This window comes from Corapipo altera, unplaced genomic scaffold (genome assembly GCF_003945725.1).
Source record: "Corapipo altera isolate COAL_440 unplaced genomic scaffold, ASM394572v1 175, whole genome shotgun sequence".
NCBI classification, from domain to species: Eukaryota; Metazoa; Chordata; class Aves; order Passeriformes; family Pipridae; genus Corapipo; species Corapipo altera.
Genome location: NW_020884942.1, coordinates 1,621,939 through 1,645,771, shown reverse-complemented (window position 1 = coordinate 1,645,771; position 23,833 = coordinate 1,621,939). Strand labels below are relative to the sequence as shown.

At 43.1% G+C, this 23,833-nt stretch overlaps 1 protein-coding gene across 1 annotated transcript in view; it reads left to right on the top strand.

Annotated features, from left to right (window-relative positions):
* Positions 1-217: 217 nt before the first annotated feature.
* Positions 218-23,833, top strand: part of HS6ST1 (heparan sulfate 6-O-sulfotransferase 1) — a 186,884-nt gene continuing 163,268 nt past the window's right edge. Inside the window, exon 1 of the mRNA XM_027661837.1 lies at positions 218-992. Coding sequence (XP_027517638.1) covers positions 475-992 — 518 coding nt within the window. The 5' untranslated portion in view covers positions 218-474. The remainder of the gene's footprint in view (positions 993-23,833) is intronic.

The following is a 23,833-nucleotide window of genomic DNA, read 5'->3' as shown; positions in this document are numbered from 1 at the left end:
CGGGCAGGAAGCGCTTTGCCGGCCGAGCCGAGCCGAGCCCGGGCGCAGCCGGCGGCGGGGGCGGGCACAGCCGCGCCGGTGCCGCGGGGGCTGGGGCACGGCGGAGGCAGCGCCGGGATGGGGGTGGCTTCCTGAAGCGCGGGGAGGGAGGGCGGGAGGGGGCTGGTTCTGCGTTTCGGTCCCTCTCCGCCCCCCTCCTGCCCCTCTCTCCCAAGTTCGCCGCTGTGCCGCGGCGCCTCCGGAGCGGCTGGCTGCGGGCTGCCCCTGCCCCGCTCCCGGCGCTGCCCGCGGCGGGGCGGGCGGGCACAGCGGCGAGCCGAGGCGACCCAGGGAGCGGCCCGCCGCCCCCGGGGAAGGCTCTGCTCCGGGGAGCAGCGGGGGGAGGCGGCTGGCACAGGCGCCGGAGCTCCGCCGCCCGCCCCCCGGCACCGCCGCCGTCTGCCCAGCGCCGGCAGCCCCGGGAGATGGTGACACATGAAGCGTGCGGGAAGGACCATGGTTGAGAGGACCAGCAAGTTCTTGCTGATCGTGGCCGTCTCGGTGTGCTTCATGCTTATCCTGTACCAGTACGTGGGGCCGGGGCTGAGCCTGGGTTCCCCCAGCGGCCGCTCCTACTCGGAGGAGCTGGACCTCTTTCCCACGCCGGACCCGCACTACGTGAAGAAGTACTACTTCCCCGTGCGGGAGCTGGAGCGGGAGCTCGCCTTCGACATGAAGGGCGAGGACGTGATCGTCTTCCTGCACATCCAGAAGACCGGCGGCACCACCTTCGGCCGCCACCTGGTGCAAAACGTGCGGCTGGAGGTGCCCTGCGACTGCCGGCCCGGGCAGAAGAAGTGCACCTGCTACCGCCCCAACCGCCGGGAGACCTGGCTCTTCTCCCGCTTCTCCACGGGCTGGAGCTGCGGGCTGCACGCCGACTGGACCGAGCTCACCAACTGCGTGCCCGGAGTGCTGGACCGCCGGGAGAGCGCCGCCGCCAAGACGCCCAGGTACCGGCCGGCCGCCCTCCTCCCTTCCCCGCTGCCCTCGGGCCGCTCGCCCCAGCCCTTGCGCTGCTGAGCCCCCTCCCGTGCGGTGCAGCTCCCTGCTAACGCGCTGTGCCTCAACCTGCCCTGAACCTTTCCTCACCCGGTTCACCTGTCCTCCCCTCCCGGCCTCCAGGCTGTGCCCCGCACCTTCCCTCTGCATACCCAGTCAAATTTCCTGGTCCTTCTCTCCCATGTACCTAGGACACTGCACCCTCAAGCCCATGGTCTTCTGCTCTGGAAGCCTCTGTGGACCCGTTAGCAAGACCATGTATTTGTGCCGTTTACTCTCTCTTGTAAACATTTAGTCTTCACCTCAGACATCACTTGCCCCCTTTTAAGTGCCCTTTACGCCATACCCTAGCCTCAGGCTTGTCTTTCCAATCAGCTTTGCCCTAAACTGCGCCCTGACCTTTTTCCTCCAGCTGAATTTGTTCTCCAGTGCAACCGAGGAGAGGCAGACCAGTCCTCCTTGGTTTAGCCCCCTAGCCTGCCTGATAGTTTTTTGCTCGTTGCAGAAAACATTCCTTAACACCCTTTCTTATGTTCCTTGCTCTTTATCTTGATGGGAGACCTGAGGCGAAGTCTTTTGGAGAAAGGAGTTACCTCCTACATGTTCCCCGAGTCTCCTTCATATTGCACTAGGAGAGAGGGAGAGCCATCCTAAAGCACCTCTCTGCATTTGTGTGGAACGCCCAGTGTGTTTCTGCCCTCTTAGCCCATCGTTTCTCTGCCATGGTCTCTTCGTGAATTACAAGATTCAGAGGAATTTTCTGTTTGAAGTACTCTAGTAAAGACAGTGGCTTACATTAAGATCTCCAAAAGATTGGGGTTTTTAGCTCAATACACTGCCGTATCTTTCTTTCACAAGACTGGTTTTTTTTTTTATTATCACTATTCTTTAACACCACGCACACTTTCTTTGACATATTAGTGCTTTTGTTACAGCACTTTGTAATCTGTTTGCCTTAAAGTGTCGTTCTTAAAGGTGCCCAAGACCTTATGCTAATATTTGCTTATGCTAAATGCTTTATTTATATGCATATCATTAATATCATATATAATCTCTTTAATGAAAAGTGGCCTTTAAGAAAGTATGTTTTGGCATAATGACTGTGTTTTCTCTGTGTATTTTAAAAGCAGTTTTTAATGATTTTTCTTTCCTTGGAGCTGTGTGCCATTGCTGGGGTTCTTTATTGTCTCTGTCATGATTGCTGCTGTTTTCAGCCCATTTCAGTGTTAGTCATCCAAGCTTAGGCTGCTGTCATGCTGCCTGACCCAGCAGCAGCAAACCGAAGTACATAACTGAGTATTCAGGCTTTCCTGTGCTCTCTTATTTTATGATAAGGTTCTTAAAAACACCTCTAGGTGAAAATATCCTCTGCCCATCTAGTTGCTGTTGATATTTTAGCAAGGTATTGTAAGGAAAAATGCGCAAAGTTCAAATCTGACTTAAAAAAGGAACAAAAATTACCCGTTTTGTGAACCTTGACACTTGGCTAGCAAACCATTAACCTTACATAAAGACCTGTGTGGTTTTATGAATTGTTTCAGAGCCTTGTGTGCTTCCATTGGCAATTTTGTATTAAAATCTGTTGCGTGTTCAGGACTCAACTTTCTCATGCTATTCAGGAGTTGCCGTTTTTGTACAGGTACCTGGGAATGGGGCACTTCAGGTTGTGAGGTAGCAATTAAATTCCTTACTGCAACTCATAGGACGTTGAGAATCAGAAGCCTATTGCCTCATCTCACATGCTTGTAAATAACATTTTCCTTGCCGTTTGTTTTGGAGCATCAGGAACTGTATGGTTCTACATACTTCTTCATTGTTTTGATTTTTTGAAGTGCCAGAAAAATAATTAATCCTGCCCCATTCCCTCATGTCTTGGCATATCCAGAAATAGTTCTGCTTCATGTGGGTCTCTTGACTTCCTTTAAGTCTAAGTTAGAACTTCATTTCCAGGAGTGCAAGACCTATGATGTGGAAGCTTTAGCTAATCTAGGGTTTATCACCTTGGTCTGTTGAACTAAAGCCAGAATTTACTGTTCATTGTATCTTGGGGATGGTTTGGTGCAATGAACAGCTGCTGGTTATTTTAATAATACTGTCCTAGGATCCGCTCCTTTGTACTGCAGTCCAGTTCTCCAAACTGGGATTTATTTGATGTCTAAGAAAATGGGGAATAAGAGGCAGGCTGTGCGTGTTTAAAATAAAAATTTGGTGGATTTTCTTTGTTAGAATACGAATAGTCTTGTATTATGTCTGTTGCAGTAAGAGCAATATCACTTTTTTTGTCCACTGTGAGTGTTGGATCTCTTATCTTGATACAGGATATGTTTTTACATAACGTATATGCTAGAAAGGATACTGTTTTATAATGGAACTGGACTATGAAAATATCTCTCTTTCAAAGGAAATAAAAAAGAAAAAGGAGTAGCAAACACCTATTTCAGCAGAGTTCTCTCAGATTCTAATATTATTCAATCTGAATTTTGGAGTACAGTCTTCAAATTCAGTTTTTAAAGCTAACATACTGCCTTCTGCATTTGCTACTTAAAACAAAGTTTAAACCTTTGTTCTTCCAAATATATGTTTATTTCCAAAACAAAACATCTGACTTGTGATTACAAATAAATCTGCCTTCCAGTGAATGTTGGAAAGCATGAAGGTCATTCAGTATTGCCCACATGCACAAATCATGAGGCTCAAGCTGTTCCCTTTGTAAGGAATGCAGTTAGTGCCCTATTGCACTACATTCCATAACCTGGGCATGGAACATAAATTTACAGTGCAATTGCTCTCTTTATTGTTCTGCTGTTCTGTGTTAGGCTTAAGGATTAGGAGCCCTAGATTGCCAAAGACTGCATTTTTTTCCTTCTTCTTTCTGTCTTTCTTCTGCATTGGTACAGTAAGAGTTAGAGATGGGTGTTTTAGTTCTGACGGGTCAGCACTCTTTGAAAAAACCCAAACTACTTGTTCTCGCTCTCCTCCCACCCCCCACTTCCCCCCAGTGACTTTCCTGTTTTGTATTCAAAAGGCTTCTGGATACCACTTCTTGAAGCAAATGTTATGTTTTATACACAGCCAGTAAAAGAAAAAGAGTATTTTGTTTGGGGGCTGTAAAGCTTGGGACTCCAAGGAACTCTGAAGCTGGCTGTGTTTATCAGTTAAGTCGCTCAGCTGCAGTTCTCTTCGTGCCTTTAGTAGAGGGCAAATTCCAAGATTTTGGGAATGGAAACCTGTTTATTCCTTGTGCTGTTAGGCGTAAATAACTGCTGGAAAAGACTTTTTTTAAAGAGCAGCAGTACTAGGATGTGTGCCTTGAGTCATCATGCTGGTATTTCAGAAAGCGGAGGCTAAGCCGCTTCTGTGAACTGCTCCCTTCAGTTTGTTTCACCTAAAACCTGAGAGATCAGATCTCTTCAGTTGATTCTGAAAAAAAGTCGCACTCATTTCTTTAATCTGAATTCCAGAACTAGAAGGATCTGTGAAGTGATCCACGAGTGACTTGTCTGTGTCCTCTGTCAGAGGACTGAAGGAAGGCCCTTGGAGGTGTTGGAAAGGTTCCCTCGTTTGCCCCTGCAGGAAATGGGCTCCAGGGCCCTTCTGGCTGCCTTCTGCTGCCATGCTCCCAGCACGAGAGCAGAGCTGGGTGTTCTGAAGTTGTCCTTGCAGGACACTTCATCCGTGAGCTTGGCTCTAATGTAACGTGCAGCAGAAACAATAAAACAAATAAATTACACTGAAGGAATTCTGTGTGTTTCCTCTCCTACCTCTTCCCAAAAACAACACAAACAAACCCTCAGCAACCCAGGCTTTGTTGCTATCCTGCTGGGTTCCGCTGCCTCCTGAAAACAAGAGCATCGAAGCTGGCACTTTCCTGGAGACACTTTATTCACGTGGAAAGGATTTGAAGGCACACAGCTCCTTTAACACTGCCTTTCTGCCTGTTGTTGGGGAGAGCCCATGAAACAGGGAGAGTGTGGCTGGCTCTGTGCTCCCCCAGCTCACACACAGGCTCTGCCTTCTCTTAGGCTGCTTCAAGCACAGGTAGATTGACCTTTTTTTATGAGCTGCCTCAAGACACGAGCTTAGCCTTGGCTTTATGTGTGTTTCTGTGCTAGTCTGTCCTTTAAGTTTGGTTTCTGAGTTCATCTGTGGACAAAAATGACAAAAGTATGTGCATGCTTCCAATTTCAGTATTTTTTCCTCAAGATTTCATACGCTTTAGAAAGAAAAAAATTGTAATCCACCTACTTTTATGTAAGAAGTCTATGGCAGGTTAGTAAAACCTGCTGTTAAACAGATCAGTTCAAGTTCTAGATCCCTCTGATTAGCTATTTACAGCTTATGTTTTTGGTTGGGTTTTTTTAAAAGAAACAATTAACAGGGCTCAGCAGTTTATTAATTTGATTTTTCTGAAGTGTGAACTTTCACAGCTTCCAACCACATATCTGTCCCTTTGCAGGGATCTGTTCTTGATGAGGTTTTTATTATATGTGTGCTTAGGAGCTGCAGAGACACGTTGTCAAGAGACCAACTGTTTGAGAATGAAAAGCTTTACCAAATCATTTTTATAATATTAGCTCTTTTTAAAAGCTTGGGCTTATCATTCTTTGTGGATCTGTGTTTGTTGGGAGTTGAGAAATATCTGTCTGCAGGGAGCAAGGGCATTTCTTCCACTCACCAGTTCAACTCAGACTAGTTTCTCTAAAAGACTGGTGGAGAAATATCAGTATAAAGGTATTTTCAGTAGCCTGCTTCATCTCTCAAACTTTTAGCATGTGGAGTATTTTAAAGCCTAATAGTCTGATAGGAAACTTTTTGCACCTGGTTGTGCTCACCCATAAGGCCAGGACGATCTTTCACAGCCAAACGATTCCAAAGGGCCAGATAGTTTTGTAGTGAAAATCTTTATATTTGACATAGTTACTAAAAGCAGCTGAAAGTTGGAACTCTTCAAATAGCTGCCTTAGTACCTTTGAGGAGCTGTATTTTTCTGAGCTTAAGGCTTTTGGGTGGTATGCCAGGTTTAATTACTCTTACTTTTTTTTGTTGCAGTTGTTGACAAAGCAAGAGGATGTGTTCCTAGATATGTCCCTGCTTGAGTGTGTGCTTATACTAACCTGATTTTTCAAAACTATGCATTTGGCTGTTTTTCATTAATCTTTAAACACAAGTTGCATCATAACATAGTAATTTTGTTTTCCTTGCTTAGAGGTTTGCCAGCACTCCTAACCTGAGATTTTGCCTTTTTGTCCTTATCATTTCCTACTCTGCAAATAAAAATGTACTGTATTCTGAGTAAAACCTCGGATAATCACCTCTTTTTTTTTTTTTTTAAATCCAACAATTCAGAAATAATTACTTTACAAGAGCTAGTTTGAATTTTATTAATAACTGAACTGGATGCTTTGCTATGTGCTCCCAGTGTAGGGAGAGCCATTAAGAAATGATCCACTGGAAATGCACAGCTGATGGATTCCACCACACCAGTGCAGGCAAATTTTTTGAGGTTCATTACTTAGAGATTACAGTTTGTGTGAAACATCTTGGCCAAAGCAATGCTCTGCCCAGGTTTCCAGGCTCTGCTGAAGGGTCCTGTTTTGTCCCAGTGAATGCCAAGCAGGGCCTGTTCTCCAGCAAATCCAGACTGATCCATCTTCAGCAGTGCCACCTTGTCAGCTTTGTGTTGCACCTTGAAAGAAATCTGTGGGGGAAGGAATTTGGAGTTCATTAGTGCTGTGGGGGCTGTAGGTGACGAATAAGGTGAATTTGATGCTGCCCAGTAGAACAGCTGCTTCTTACCTGGTGTGACTGGCGGGGCACGGCTGGGTGTGTGTGGTGAGGCCTTTTCCCTGCAGGACACCAGTGAAAGTCTTTAGCTGGATATTAGAATATGAACTGGATGAGGTCATATTACCTCTTGAGAAAGCACTGCTAGAGAAGATTATGTTATAACTGGAGATCATTACGATACTGCCCTCCCCCTGGGCCATCTGTTCCTTCTAGGAAGGAGGAAGAGATTAGCCTCCTCTTGTGGCCTCTTCCCTCATCGACTCGAGGGGTTAGGCTTAATGGGTTTGTTCAGCAGTCAAGCAGAAGCTTTTTGGCTGCCTGTTGTAGAAATTGGAGGAGCATAACCTGAGACCTGTTTTCTAGAAAGTAATTCAGGATACACAGGCCTGGAGTTACTTCAGAAAACCTCGAGAGTTCATTTCTTAGGTGAAGTTGATGTGCCTCATCTGAGTCATATTTGCACACAATGCCCACGCTTTGGGCTGTCATCACTGCCCTTGGTGACTCCTGACAACGTGTTCCTATCCCAGATGTTAGTGACAGCAGTGACAAGCAGAGCCACAGAAGAATCACGATAGAGATGAGTCAAAAGGGGTTGTGGTATTGTAGTTACTTTGACCTGGAAGCAAAGAGTGACTGTGATGATAGAACACACCTGATTTTAAATTTGCTTAGAAATATCTGTGTTATCAGATCTATCACACACATTCAGAGTCTCTGCTATGCCACCTGCTGCGTTTTACACATTATGGCTTTTGTGCATCTTGGAAAGTGGGAAAGCAGCAATTGCCTTCAGTCAGTCATAAAACCAAAACCACTGCTTTATGTCTCTTTATTTTAAACTTTCACTTATTTGGCAGCACATTTGTGGTAGTAATGCTTTAAATAGGTAATATTTTGACAGTTAACACTTGGGCTTGTGCTTGCTTTAGAAAGCCAGAGTGACATAGTCTAACTCCACAAAGCTTTGTTTATGCTGGTATTTCCACAAAGTATTAGAACAGAGAGGAGTTTCCAATTATTGACTGAAATTGTGCTTTGTCAAGCAAAGATGAAGCATGGTCTTAATTCCTAATAATCACAATAGCAGTAGCTGCCAAGTCATGATTTTTTGATGGAATCTTGTGTGATGTGGATGGAAGGGAATGATATTCATACATCAGAAGCAAATATCTTTGTAAACTAAGATATTAATGTGTTTAGAGAGTAAATGAAGTGCAGGAGGAACACAGAGCTGAAGTAGTCCATTCCAGATTCGCTTGTTTCTCAAATGGTGGTTGGCCTTAAAAACAAACAAACAAAAATCCCTCTACTTTTTCTAAAGGAGTTGAAGTAGAATGATAAGGAAAATATGCCCACTAGCACAGATGCAAGGTGACACAGTTTCTGTAATCGCTGTTTGATGTAGTTTTGTTCCTCTTTCTATTTCTGTAACAGAGTACTCTGCTGGAAATCCAGACTTGAGAATCTCTTTGAAGAGTCCTTTGGAGATTATTGTCACAAAGACACGAAGAGCCTTAAACACCTCTGTACTGTAGCATGTCAAGTTTCAGATCTGAAAAGGATGCTTCAGATATTCTTATGCGTTACTGCCAAAGGAGGAGCTATTTCCCAGTGCATGTCTGTTGGAGCTTGAAATATCTCGTGAGTGGAAAAAGTGTTTTCAGGAAAGGTCCGTGCAGAGAGAGGTCATCAGACAAAAAGCACATTGTACACTTGATAGGGTTTAGTTTATTCTACTTTTATTAGATGGTGTACGTCCTCCATGTCATTTCTGTGCTTAGCCTCAGAAGTACAATACACTCCACTGGATGTGTTTCATCCCTACACACTGATGAGCAGGATTAAGGATATCACATATTCGGGGTGTCTCTGTTCCAGTGATGCATCCAGTAAGGATTAAGGAGCTCCTGTTGTCCACCTCTAACTGTAACCTGAATTTCTTAGCAGGACTAATTGTATTGCTCTTTCACCTGTGTATCTCAAAGCCTCTTACAAGTTTGTAATAAATAGCACCTGGTGTTAGATTAATTTCAGACTTCAGGTCTGTGACTCCACTCCAATCTCTGACTCTTCAGGGATCTGTCTTAAAGCTGGCTTTAACCATAAATCTCAGCCTTACATGTTAATGTCCAGACTGTTGCTGCCCAGTCACTTTGTCTCTTTCAGCAGTAACTGGTTTCTTAGCATGTTATTACTGCTTTGCTCTGTTCTTCCCTTCCTTCCACCCTATTAATGGTAAATTCTACATTATAGCTCACCTATGCTTTTATAGAGGAAATATTTCACAATTTCCTGCCAATTTAAACAAGAAAACAGTTATTTGCAATTAACTTTTTATGGTCTGACTCTGTGTTTTACTTCATAACTAATCTCCAGCCTATTAAGCAGAGATTCTTTGATTACACTTCACTGCAGATTAAAATACTGTCATCACTTTTATGGAGCTCTTCTACATGAGGGGGGGAAACCTCAGCTTCCTTAGCAGCCTTTGCATTTTTGTCTTTACAACAGACCAAATTTCCTTTTGCTTAATGTCAGTCTTGAAATACTAACAAGACAATTCAAGATATTCTGTCCATATAGCATTGCTTAGAGTTTCAAAATGCCTGGTGACTTTGCACTGTCTAACTTCACATATATTAAAAGGGACTATGTTTCTGAAAAAGTGCTAGAGATATAAAAGTGCTGCTGCTTCCACGTACTGGAGTTACTCTACATTTTAGCCTTAGTTCTTGTGTTAATTAGAAACACAGATGTACAAGATACCTGTTTACAGGTACACTCGGTGACTCTTGAAAGATTTTGTGAAGAGCATTGCATTGGCCATTCCTTTTTTATCTAAACAGCTTAAATAAAAGTCTGTCTTGTATTTTTTACTTCAGCTCTCTCAGAAAATTTAAACATCCAAACAAATGCTGTAAAAATAGAATGGACTTTTTTATTTAACCTCACAGCCCTTGCTGCCGTGACCCCCTTGCTCTCAGTAAAGGTTTTAGTTAGGATACCTGTGACCCTACATCAAAGTGTCGGGGAAAAAAATCAATGCCTCATAGCTAAGACAAACAGCAGCTGCATGCTGACTCACCAGTTTCCTGACAGGTTTTGCTTTCCTGGTGGAGATAGAGAAAGTACAAGGAGCCCAAGAATCGCTGAGTATGATCATAATCAGTCAACCGTCCCTTCTGTTAACATGCCTTAAATCACAAAGGACAGCATTACCTTCTTCTGTTCTTTGCCTCTTTCTCTTCTCTTCTCTCTTGGCCTGTACCTCTGAAAGAGAAAAGACAGATGTGACGTGGGTAGTTGTGCAAGGAGGAAGATTGAACAGATTTATCCTGGCTGCTGAAGCAAGTACAGCCGGGGTCATTTAGATTAAACCCCCATTAAGGGGATCCTTCATCCGTGGTATGCTGCACAAAAAAGAGGTGCATGTGCATAGGAGCCCTGTCAGGTAAGGAAGTGCCTTGGCATCTTTTAGGGGTGCAAAACTGGAACTTCTTGTTCTGAGCATCTGAATGAAGTTTCTGTCATTGATTATACTGCTGTGGTTGATGGCATTATTCGTAACGCATCCAAAATAACTTATCATGAGCCTTTTTTGGCCCTGCAGTTTTCCTTTGATTTATTTGGCTAGATTTCCATGTATGTGTCAAAATGACAGCATCTTTCTATGTGTACGCAGCCTGACTCCAGGAGAGCCTTAGACCTGGCCAAAGGCTTCACTGCTGTGGAGTGAGGTCCTGTATTTTTAACAACCATATTGTGTTACACATGTCAGGACTCCAACTGTTGCTATCGGTGGCTTTGATTTTGAAATGTAATATTGCACTAAAGACTAATGACTCAGTATTGCCCTTCATTATTGAAATGATTGTTTGGCACAGCATTTAATTCTGCTCTTTTTCTTGTACTTTGCAAGTAGGCTTTTTCTGAGTAGTGTGTTATTTCTTCGCAATACCTGAACGACCTTTTTTTCCATTTCCTGAACTAACACCTTCCTCCAGGTTGACATCATCTTGTACCTTGATCACTTTAATACTGTCTTCCTGAACTTGATAAATTGTCTTCCTCTTTCCCTTTAGAGATCTCTTACTGCCTAAGCCTTCTCAGTCTCATAAATTGGATTTTTACTTAGGGGCTCTTTTTATTCTGATTCTTGAAGGGCCCCTTTTTTAATAAGAACATTTTAGGCTTACAAAATGTAACCATCCCAACATCGAAACCAACTGTTAATCTCAACAGTCGAATTCTATGCAGTCAGATATTTTAGATGAGGTATTACTGTCTTAGGATGAGCCTCTTAACACTACTCAGAAAGGGTTGTTTTCATGACTTTGACTAACTTGGATGAAGCTGACACCTGTTTATTGAGCCATTCATAGCAAACATACATTATAGAAACTCAAAACTTGTGAATTGCTATTTTCAGCACTTAACACTTTACAGTGCCCAGTTTTCAACCCTGGGTGTTCAGAAGTCAGTCGAGCTCCAAGCATACAGTGCACCAGCAGTTTATATGAGCTTTCTTTTCTGTTTTTAAGAAAATGACAGCTCCAAATATTGAAATGATAAAATAAAAACCACTGAATGGTACATGAGTTTGAATTTAAAGAAATAACCCTGTCCTTGACCGTTCCTAATAAGATAGGGCTGTTTGTAGGTGATCTCTTATTTGTGACTTGGTTATGTCAAGAAGGGACTGAAAAACAGCTGCCACAATTGTATTAGTATGAACTCTGTTTCGATCATATGTCATGAGGACTGATGAGACTCTCACCAAAAAGGGAGTTTCAGGAAGTTGTTCGATGACAGGAGCAACTGTATTTAACTTCTGGTTGTAAAAGGAGCATCTGAGATTGGGGATAGAAGAAAAACAAGATAATCAGTCCACAGCTGAGGATGAGGGAAAAAGAAGAAACCACAGAAGAAAGCCGATTTGTGTTGACTTGAATTTTCAGGTATTAGATGGTTTGTTAGTAACCAGTAAAGCTTTTTGTTAAATAACCATAGCAAAGGCACAGTTTGAATTTCTTGCCCTGCTTTCCACCAAATTTCTTTGCCTCGGGAGTTCTGTAGGATTTGACACCAAAACTGTGTGTAATTATTTAAAGAAATAATATTGGACTACAATATGCACGCAAAATACTTGAAAAGTCTAGTTTGAATCAATACACTTTGGGAGACAACTAGCTTAGTAAATTTTAAAGGCATTTGTCCCTGACTTCTGAAACGCATTTAGATTTTTTAACTGCTAGTTGCAAAGAATGGGGTTTTTTTTAGTATGACTTAGGCAGCTCCTTGGAAGAATAATTTGGCAAGTTCTATGTAACTTTTCAACTTCTTTCTCAGTGTTAGCTGCACTGAGGCAACTGAAGAGGTCATGGATTTGCCTTCAGGAAGTCTGAGGGTTTTCCATGCTGTGACACGCCACTCGTAGCAACTTCTGTGTGTAATGATGTATTAAAGGAGAAAGGTGTCTTTCCCTGAAAGCCTAATCAAAGCTCGGGGGAGGTCTCAAAAATCACTGTGAGTGCTTTGAAATGCATGAACTTGCGACAGCTGTAACACAGAAGTTTTCCACAGTCTTTTCAGTTCCCTCCGTTTGAGAAGCAGGTTTCTGTGTGGTGTGGTAAACAAGTGGATCTCGTGGCCAAACATGGTGTTGCTCATGGGGAGAGCATCACAAATCCATGCTGCCCGTGTGTCCTGCAGCAGCTGGCTCACTCCAGCAGGGGTTGAGGCTGTAGCCCTTTCATGGGCCTGTGGGTCAGGTAGCTGTCAGGTCTTCCTTGAACACCCTTTTCTCAGAAACATTACTGAAGATTTCTCTTACGCCAGTGGTTCTTATCTAGGTGTTAACCTGCCTTTGACAGCAGTTCCTGGGAAGAAATATTCTCATAGTTAGCTGAAGTGTTTCCACAGTGCCTGTAACAGCAGCTGCCAGCAGGGGTAATACACTTGTTTTGTCTGAACCTTTGAAATGGGTTGATGAAAACAGTTGTGTTTAATAGGATTTCACCAGCTGGGAAGCAAGTAGGAAATTGTCCCTCCCGTTTCTACCCCAGCAGAAGGCCCAGCCAGGGGTGTGGAAGTCGGGCATTACAGAAGCTGGATTGCTGCCCATATTATTGTGTGCTTCAGGGAAGCAAGCAGAGACTGTTCTTAACCTGGCTGTCTGTCCCAGCTTGCTCAGGCAAGTTTCATGTTTGTTTGACAATGCTAAGACTGGGTTATGCACACTATTTGCACAGCCAGCTTTTATGCTGCTAAACTGTAAGCTGATCCCTGCGTGTGAGGGGCTGCTGGGTCCTGTAACTGTTCAGCACAGGTTTTATATTCCTCCCAGACAGTTGAGCTCACGAGTGCAGGGGTTGCTCCACTTATGACACCTGTGGGAACCATGTGTTGCTCCCACCCTCTGACACCAGAGCTGTTCAGAGAGCTTCTCCTTTGTGACTGAGCCAGCACGGCAGCACCAGCAAACTCTTTTGGTGCATATGAAGGAAAGATAATTGCTATACCTGTGAGTCTGTATTTGTGGATAGCCCAGGCATCTAAAAGGCAGCAGAGAACTTTGCCTACTTTTCATATCCAGGGAAAGTGCTCCTTGCCATCTGACTTGAAGTGTTTTAAAAATAGTTATTTTTTATATCTATCTGTTACATGGCGTCACCTTGGAGCTCTTTTGAAATAGGTTACCTGCACAAGAAATGGAGAAATGTTTTTATCCCATTGGTTTCCCAGCCTTGAAACCACAGATGACAAAACCATTACTAGCAAAGGTGTGTAAGGGCTGTTGTTCTTGAGGAGCATATCCATGGGATGTGCACGTGTGCACACTGTTTCTTCAAATTCCTCTACAGTGTAACTGTTAATCCCCGTGCCATGCTGAGCTGGGATATTGCATATTTTCTCTATAAATGCAGAAATTGAGGCAAAGTTTCAACTGCTGACGATGGGACGTGCCTGGACACCAAATCTAAGATGACAGTATGTGCATGTTGAGTGCTCATCATGTGCTTGCACTAGTAGGTGTTGCCTCACCACAAGCAGTGTTCTACAGCAGAGCCCTTCCTGTCTTGGGAAGCTCACAAGAGTGAGCTTGGACTGGACTGGGTAAACAAGGCAACTGTGAGAAGATTTCCTGTCATTCAGACACTAGAAGTAAAGATCTTCTGAACTGGTTTTCTAAATATCCCAAAACAAATGCAGAAGTAAATCTTCCTGCAGACTGTCCACAGCACAGCTACTTCCGTTTGGAAATAACTTCTCCCGGAGGCTTTCTGTCAGAAGGCCTCTTTGATGAGAGCATTTTCTTTCTTGTGTTCTAGCTGGTGTTGGAGGGGGAAGACTTCACACATTTGAGGTGTAGTTGTACCGTAATGACAATATAAATCACAATGTGAGGGGTGCAGCTGCAGTTTCTAAAGCGTGCTGGATGATCAGTAGTTGGTCCTGACTGCTGCGTGGATCGCGGTTAGCCGGGATAAAGCACTGCTTGTCAGGCTTCACCCAGCTGGAAACCTTGCAGGAATTGAAGGATGGATTCTTTGAACATTTGGGAGCTGTGGGATGCTTGGTCTGCCAAATCCTTCAGGCAGGATGGATCCACCCCTTTCCTAATTAGGATATTTCCTGACTTCTGAAGTTATTTGGGGATGTCATGAAAAGTCTAGTTTTTTGGGTTGAAGCCCGGCCAATCCCAAAGCTGGAAATAACTACTCATGAGAACAGAAAGAACAGTTATATTTGTCAACTCTACTATTGTGGGTAAGCGAGATTTTTAGAGGCTCATGCCTGGTGCAGAACAGATCTGAGAACAGCTTTCTCTTGTGGAAGTTAGTAGTATTACTTGCACACCAAGGCATTTATATGGCTCTTTACTCCTTTGCCTGGAAATATGTGATTGTGTTGGGATATTTGTGGAAGTTTAAACTAAACCAAGTTAAAATAGATGCCTTAAGCTCAAGCAGGGTGCTCTATCTGTGTGAACCGTGATATCTTGAATTACTCTGAAAATAATCTTGTAATCTGGGCTAAAAAAAAAACCACTATTACAGATTGGAACCAGAATTCCAAAGGTGTCAGCTCTTAAGCTCCTGGATGCTTCAGGCTTTACTCTATAGTGCATATTGCTGTAATTTCCCCCTCTCAAGAAAAACTCTTTTTCATGTGCAGTGGTCTCTCCGGGGTCAGTGAGGAGAGACTGGGAGGGGGAAATGAGTGGGCGTTAACAACTTCCCACAGGATAAAGCACAAACAGTCCTCCCTTCAAACAAATCCAGTTACTTACTGGGTGTGAGCAGGAACTCTGAATCTCAGTGTATTTCTGCAATTCAGAATACAGGCCTCGTGCTCCAGAACATAGTTAAGCAAGTGTTTATAGCGGTGAGGGAGCTCAGAGTAGGAGCTGGTTATACCAATTCATTCTGGTTATTGGCTTTTCTTCCCCCTTCCTAGTTATAACTAATTTAACTGTGACTAACGCCTAAAGCTGGGACTATACTACATGTCACATAATCTTTTTTATTTTCCACCCTGCTTGATGATGCAAGTTGAAACAAAGGCCGAGTTGTTTAAGCTCCCTCTAAGCTCTATAAAAAAGTTCACGTGCTTCTAAGCCATGCTTTTAAATCACACCTCCAAGCCTGTGTGGCCAAGCTACAGCCAGGTTTTGAGAAATTCATTCTTCGTTCTGTTCAGCACACAGCTGATGGCATCACAAGAGAGGGGGGAGGGAGGAGGAGTATAAGCATGAGAATGGTACTTTTTTAAGTGCTCTGCTTGGTTGTTAGAGATGGAGGTGGGACCAGTGCCTTGAGGTCAGGTAAGAAGATATCTGGAGCTCTTTGCCCCCAGGTCACTGGATCAATGCAGAACATGCTTAATGTGCTAAAAGCTCATATCTATCTGGTCAGTACTTTCAGTGCTGCTCTTGGGTGACAGATGTCCTCTCTAAAATGCAACTATCGATATGGCACTAAACAGACCCCTATTTGTTTTGCAGCCTCACTTGAGCATGTAAGATTGAATTAAATGGAGGAGCTGAGCTATGGGAATGGCAGAGTCATTCATGATGTTGTAACACTTCCTCTGATGGATTGTGATTTCTCCAGGTAGCCTCTCTGGCATGCCAGTGTTCCTCTGCTCTTTGTAAATAGAATAGTGATGGTAGAATGGGACAGAGGTACAGAGCATGTCACTGCTGTTGGAGCACATCCAGAGCAGTGTCAAAACTGCAATTCTGACTTCATGAGTCATCTCACTTTGGTTCTGTGATTCAAGGACTATCCACGTGGTCCTTGGACACAAGAACCGAAAATGTTTAACTTCCACTTACTCAGGTTAGAAAAACCACCTCAAAGGCACACGAAATGGGGAGCAGGAGAAACCTGGCCTTTGAAATGAGACTTCTGGACATAGACACGGTGGGCATCACTTCAGCAGCTTGGGCAGGTACTGGGTGCTCCTGTTCTTTCTTTCCTTTTTAATGACACTGTACAGCTCTGAAGAAGTTTTTATAAAATTAGTGAATTATAAGCTAGCCCAGGAGACAGGAGCAGTTTTCCTGCATCTGTTGGCAGGAAGACAGAAAGAGACACTGTGTTAGTCCCAGAAATAAACGTGGCTCTGGGGTTTAAGTATGGAGTTCAGCTTTCTCAGCACTTGTGTAGTTTTGATTCCTCTTACAGCTCACTACAGGTCCCCTTGCTTGGGAGAAGGGGGGCACCTCAAGGACGAGCTGTTCAGGGTACGACTCCATCAACAAGTCAGTGCAAGGTGAGGGTGTGGGTTGCTGGCAGGTTGTTGCTCACCCTGCCTCTCCCATGGTAAGGTGAAGTGTTTCAGCCTCCGTGGAGATGGGGAGGCCACGTCACACCTGCTGTATGACAAATCCGTGCCCACAGGTTTCAGGATATTAGTGGCATGCTATAAATTTGCAAGGTAACATACTTTCAAATATTGCAATATCAAACCTGTTGTGTTTGGGTTGAGAGGTACTACAGTAGTACAGCCAGTTGCCTGCCTCGGAGTGGGAGGTTAGTGAAATCTCTGCTACATTCTCAAGTCAAAATTATTGGCTGTTTCTTTTGCTTGCTACAGCAATCTTTACCAGAGGTAGGAACTGTGTCATCACAGCATCAGGAGGTCGTGTCCAAATGTTGTACAGAGCCTCCATGCATTAACTCTGTTTCTCACACACTGGAGCGAACATTGTTGGACAGTTTTTTTTGTTTTCTTTTTACCATTCGGTGCCACCTTCCATTCCCTTTTATCTCTGTTTTTCTACATGAGGAAAAAAAAATTGTGAATGCTGGCCCTCACTAACTCTCAACCGGAGAAAGATGGAATTGATTTGTTTGGCTAAAAGCCACAGAACTAAGTGAATCTGTCATAGGATTCTTAGCCACTTCTGAGAAAAGCTTCAACAATTTAGCAGTGAAGTTCAAGCATGGATAACAGTTGTGGTTCACAGTCTCAGGAGATATACACTAACTAAAGGTCTTTCTTTGTGTCTCTCTCTCAGAGAGCTCTCATGGCAGTGGGAGAGCTCAGAGCTGGAATGGGGCTCATCCAGCTGCCAGGGATAAGGTGTCTCACTGAAGAGCTGTTGTAGTATTGATCTGATCTGGAGTGGACAAAGAGGACTCGTGTCTGACAGCAGTAAGGGTTGGGCTGTCCATGCAGAGTTCTCTCTCAGCACAGTTGGTTTCACTGGCAACAGGACAGAGGCTCAGGTGCCGTTAACCTTTGTCTGGTCTTGTGGGACAGTTCTGCTTGGGTTTATGTCCTGCAGCCAATTGCATCCTGGTAGAAAAGGAAGGCAGAAAGAGCACACTGGAAGGTACCTTAGTTTGTTAGCTAAGAATCTCCATCTGTCTTCAGGCTTTTTTTCTGGCTTAGTTTTGCATGGCTTTGGAGAGGGTGCACAGTTATTCAATTAATTTGTAGGGTGCAGTCTCAGACAGGTCGTTTCCTGGGTTGGACTAGTCCACATCCAACTTCCTGTTTCCAAGGACAGAGAGATGTGGGAAGTTTAGATTGTGGGAAGCTTTGTCAGGCACCACACACATGCCAGAGGTACCGAAAAAGGTTTGGATCAGTGGCTTTGAGGGAAAACCTTCTTGTCACTGGTTGATCTTTATGTGAATTGCTGTACATGAGCAGACTGCTGCCCATTATCTAAGCTTTTCAGCCCTGTGATTTTATGGTACACAGGCATAAGGTTTAGCTTGATCAGGTTCAGCAGCTCTTACACCTATTTACCTGTGCAATCAATCCTCAACAAGAAACAACAGAGGTGTCTTTCAGACTTTAGGAGTTTGGTTTTCTGTTTGTTGGATTTTTAAGTAAAGGAAGAGATAGTGATGGTCTCAGTAGTGAGAAGGATTCCTGTTTTTTTTAGTTTACCTGAGAAATTTAAAGGAGTGGAGTACAAGAGCATGGTTTATTCTTTCGTTTCATTTTCCCCTCCTTCAGAGAACAGATGTTGGAGTTATGCTTATGTCATTACAGTGCTAAACACTTGCCTTAAGCAGCAGCATTACTGCAGGAAAAAAAAAGAGAATGAAAAGTGTTATGCCATGCCACAAAGCACGTATGACTTACTGCAGAATGTGGAGCTGCATTTCTGGATTTTGGCAGGAAATGGGGCGGGAAATGCTTTATTAGAAACCTTGTCCAAAGAATCTATAATGGCACAATTTAATTATGTTGGCAAGGGACTCGAGCAAGGTGTTTGAGCTTCCATCCCGTGGTGACAGTGTATCCCTGGGGTTTGCCAATGGTTGCCTCTTGCCCTGCACAGTGATGTTTCAAGAGAACGGTGTTTGCTGAATGGGACCATGGAGGTGGAAACTAAATAGAGCAACTTTTTCAACTCCAGCCCGGTCTGCTTTGGCATGCAGCACACTGCCTTTTCCACAGGGATTTGTGTGTTCTCTGGAGGGTACTGGACTGAAATTAAGCATTTGCAACATCAGTTGTAGCATCCACTGTATGAGTCCTTTTATCTGTGCAGATACACAAGTGATGATTCAGGTTGTTCTGAAGCTTTTCCACCTGCTCTCCTCTATGACCAGTTCAGACTATGTACAGAAGGCATCACCAGCACCGTGGTAACACTCTCATGCTTCTGCTGAATTCTGCTGGTTGTGCTTTCAGAACCCAAGGGCACAAACTGCTTCAAAGGCACCTCAAATTAAAGTGGCAGGAATCTCGTAACTTTGAGTGTGGTCCTGACTCCACTCAGTTATAAGCATTTCTCTCTGTTGTTGCTCGGCCATTAACAAGAAATGCAGACCTGGGACTGAATTTGAGTAAAGGCCATTTGAACCTGACATATAAAACACTACAGATACACCTACCAGGCTAAATCACACATGGAATTCCTTCCAAGGTGCCTTGGTGTCTTTTCTGCAGGTAACCTGGCAGTTGGGGATTCAGGATTGCTCCCTGTCTTTTCTTGAAGGTTGTTTCTCTCCTTACCTGTATTACATGATTTCATTTTTCAGTGCTGGTCTCCTTTCAAACATTTCTCTTGCTACTGGTTGTAACTTCACTTTCAAAAAATGTCATTCTACAAGACTCTTGAGGGACATTGCTCCAGCACCAGGAAGGTTAATGTTACTCTTGCTTTTTCATACTGTTTCAATACCTGTATTTTGATACTTGCTTTGGAAATAACTTTTGTTTTGTGCAGGCTGCCAAGCAGCATTGGTAACAGGAGAGCTGCTTCTCTCACAAGTATTTTAACAAGATATAGTAGAGCATGTTTGTGAGATTTGCAAATCATTTGGCATGGGTCCTGTGTCTGCTTGGACTTCCCTGGGATGTGAGTGTTTGGGGTTGATTCAGCTTCACCTGTAGCTGACCCGAACTTGGTATGTTTTAGCTGAAGCCAATGGTGTAACCTTGCTGCAAAGAAGGAGAGAATAGAAGTTGATATAAAAGGAGTTAACTGTTCTAGGACACCTGATAACACTAAGTTCCACTTGTCCCAGTGTATGTTTGGTGGAGTTGCCATCCTTTTCTGCCCCTGTAGTTTAGGAGGCACTAAGGAGCGTGACTGCCTGGCACCATGGAACTGCACAGCTGGCACCTGCTCAGCTCCTGATTCTTTCCAAAGCTGTGCCTAACAAAATATTTTATGGCATCCAATGATCAGTGCAAGTACACCGTAAAAATCTACTACATTTATTTTTATTTCTAAGTCATAAAAAGAAAAATAGGCACATTATATGCTCTGCATATATATAACATATAAAATTGTGTTTACATGTGAAACAAACAGCTTCCTCATCCTTCATAGTGTGCTAGGGTTGTTCCCTTTTCCCTTGCAAAAGACCAGAGGTCCTGACACAAGCAGAGAGGGACCAGAAGGAAAAAGCTTTGCTAATGGAGCCAGCAGCACTTGGTGCCTGCAGCTGTTTCTTGGTTTAAAGGTAATCTGCTCGTTTGTTGTCAGTGGAACAGAATCACCATATCACCCTTGGCTAATAATTCAATAACCAAATGAGTGATTATATGCAGAGTAGGAAATGAGCTAAAACATCTACACGTTCCCTCCTGGAGATAATGGAAGCAGGAAGCCTAATTCAGAGTTTGATCAGACTACAGAGGAGCTGCTCTAAACCCTGAGTGCTTTGGTGGGATTCCATTGAGAGTGGTAAAGCTGCTCTGTAAGACAGAATTAAATTTTCTCCTGTGGATGTTGTCACCTTCTGTATGGTCTAGTGGGGAGATTTTTGTACTATTTATAGTCAGAAGCTACTGTTTGTCTGTCTGGAGCAAGTTTTTTCCAAGCCTGTGTCAGTGACAACCTTTTAAGCAGTGGCTTCCTTTTAAACAGTGCCTTTGCCTCCAACAGTTTATTAAAAATTCTTCCTTTGTCCAGCTATCAAAACAAGGTGGTGGTGACCAAAATGAAAGTAACTGTATTTCCTACCTGGTGGTTCCGAGAGTTTACAACAATTTATGGATTGTTCAGTGAGTTTAAAAAATCTTTTTGTTGTGTGATACAACAAACAAGGTATCACAGAGAACAGTAATGACAGAGGCTCAGACAGATGTTTAATCTTATAGAGATTAGGTTTGGATCTGTCTCTTTTTTTTAAGCTTTGCATGTAATATTAAAAATTAGTGTGTTTCATCTTGCTTTCTTAAAAAGTACAAGAATCTAATGTGGAAAAACAAATTGGTAGAGCTAAGAAGTACCCTTTTGTAATGGCAATACAGTGACAATTTCTTGAAAAGAGACATAAGAGGGGCTGTTGCTTACTGGGTACTTTTTTCAAGTTAATAATTGGAAACTGGGTTAAAATTGTATGAAACTCGTCATGTTCTTACTTTTCTGTGGCATTCTGGATTACTTGCAATTTGGAAGCAGATGCATTAGTAGTGAGTTGCAAGGAACAATTTAATTTGTATTTTTTTGTACATTTTCCTTGCCATTCATAGAATATCATAAAATATGCTCTTTAACTTGGTGATATGTTTTTAGGCAGAAATACTACTGAGAGTAGGCTTGGACTTATGCCACCAAAATCACATAAGCTTGTGTTTTTTCCTGCCTTAAAAGAGCTGCTTAATATCTCGGAGGGCCAAGCCCTTAATAATTGAAAATTCCGGATACATCAGTCTTTTCTTTTTTTTTTTTTTCTTGCTTTAATTTCCTTTTCCTTTTTGCTATCTGAAGTTGCCATTTCTTATTGTCTGGTATCTTTTGTCAATCAATTTTACATATGAAAGTGTAAAATACCACTTATTTTTATGTAAAATACTCAGAAAGGAACTGGACCAGTGTCTTCCCTATTCCAATCAAGCCCTGGTTAACCCCTGAGGTTTTTGACAGCTGCAGTGAGTAATGCTAATAGCAAAGATTGGGAGCTCATCTATGAAATGACAGGATAAATAAGTCACAGGTGATTCTTACTTGCCTGCTGCATCTTCCCTGCAGGCCTTTGTTCTTAAGTCATTTGATTTTTCTATAGCAAGTACATCAAGGAGAAAAGTGCTTGCTAGCTTTTCCGTTTGAGTTCCCAGACTGCTGTGGGGAGGATGGGGAGAAGAGGTAGGCATTATTTCTGCTTTTTAATTAGGTCACTGATTTCACTTTTACAGAAAGTGGTTGAGCTGTAACTGAGTCACTGGCAGATCTGCAAAGGCAACTCTGTTCTGCTTAATTTTATTGTCTGGACAGATACATTAGCTACTAGGAGAGGGAAGAGTCCTTTAAAATGAAACTGTGCATTTCAGTGATCTTGGCCTTAGGTGTCCTATGAAAGTCTTCTATGCTTGACACTATGGACTGGGTTTTTAAAGATCTGTGTTCTGGGTGGATTCTTACAGTTCAACAACAGTCAGTGTAAGGCAGAGAGTACAGACTGTGAGCGATGACTGTCCTCGTTTTGGAAGAAGAGTTTCAAGAATTAAATATAAAAGAGTTGGGGTTAGAAGTGGGAGGATGTCAAAAGAAAAGGGCTGGCAGAGAAAAAGGAATCATTGGAAGTGGGTACCTTGCAGCTCATAATCAAAAGTTGGCACATCTTCATCTGTCGGGGCAGCTGCTTTGGCCTCATTACCCCTCTGTGCCAGTGGGCACTGGGGAACTCCTGGCACTGAAGAGAAGTCACCCAGTAACTCCAGAGCAAAACCCTGTAAAGGAATGAAGTGTATGTGTGCAGATATGGTGAGAACACTTTTATCCATGGTTATTACTAAGGGAGGTGAGGAGGAACCCTGAAGTGAGAGAAGAAAAGGAAGGGAGGCATTCACTATTCCCCACTGATTCACTACCTAAAAAAACTGCAGAATGTGAGTGTGCCATACACAGCTGCATTGGGAAGGAAAGGCTCAGTGATTCGTTTGTTTTAGTTGAACAGTGAAAGGCAAAACAACTTATTACCTTAATAAACCAGTTCAGTGTTGTACAGTAAACCTTTTACAACTGCCATCACGTTTCCTCATCCCAGAGGTACAAAACCTATTGTTCACATCTGTGAAACATTGGCAGTGACTTTTTGTTGGATTTTCAGGTTGGTATATGAAAAATTGGAAGCATTTAACAATTCTTACAAGTATGTTTGTGCTAATATGTTGAAAACGTGATGTCTGCAGATTTATTTGGCTTGCATTAGCAATTGTATGTCCAAGGACTCTACTCAGACATGCCTGGTGTCACCTCAGATGAGAAGGCAGGGAAGCAGGATGAGATGAGGTCTTTGGAGATCTGTTTTGTTTCATCAGAGCCTGGCTCAGAAGCAGAAGGGAGCCAGAGCTTGTTATTTTGTTGACTGTGTCCTTTTCTGTGCTGAATCCCTGTGTAGAGGAAGTGGCAATTTCATGTTTGGTTTTTCTGACCCTTCAGTCCTCTGCTGTTGTGTCAGCTTCCTTTCAAAGCTGCTGTTTGCATGGAAAGCTGTGTGATATAATCACTGCTGTTGGGGTGGGTGTTTTAAAGGGATTCTACTGTAGGTTATTGCTCCACTCATAGTTAAATTTTTACATTTTTCAAGTGATTTTTTTTTTTAGTGGACTTTAAATCACTTTGTGTCTATGAGCAGAAGTAAGTGGTAAGATATTTGGGGTTAGAACTAAATTGGGGATAGAACCTTGTTTTTCTCTGTGTTGGATGTGGATTCTTTAATGAAAAAGGAGGTCTAAAATTAGGTCACTCAATAAAAGGTACGTAGTTGAAATAATGTACAAACAACTGAAAAACACAGCATGATCTTTTCTTTCTAGCAGTTCCTTTGAAATGAAATGTAAGAGATAATATGATTTAGTGGCAAGTCAATATGGAAAATAATGTTACTGCAATTGTCAGTACATTTCCAAAGGTGTTGGTGTTTGTCAAAAATCCTGCCCATGAAGGTTGGATTTTTGGTAATAGTATTAGGCTGCCATGAGGGCTGTTACTACTGCACAGTCACTGGAACGTTCAGTTACTCTTGCAGCAACAGATGTTCTATATAAAGGTTGCAGATTAAAAGTAGTGAGG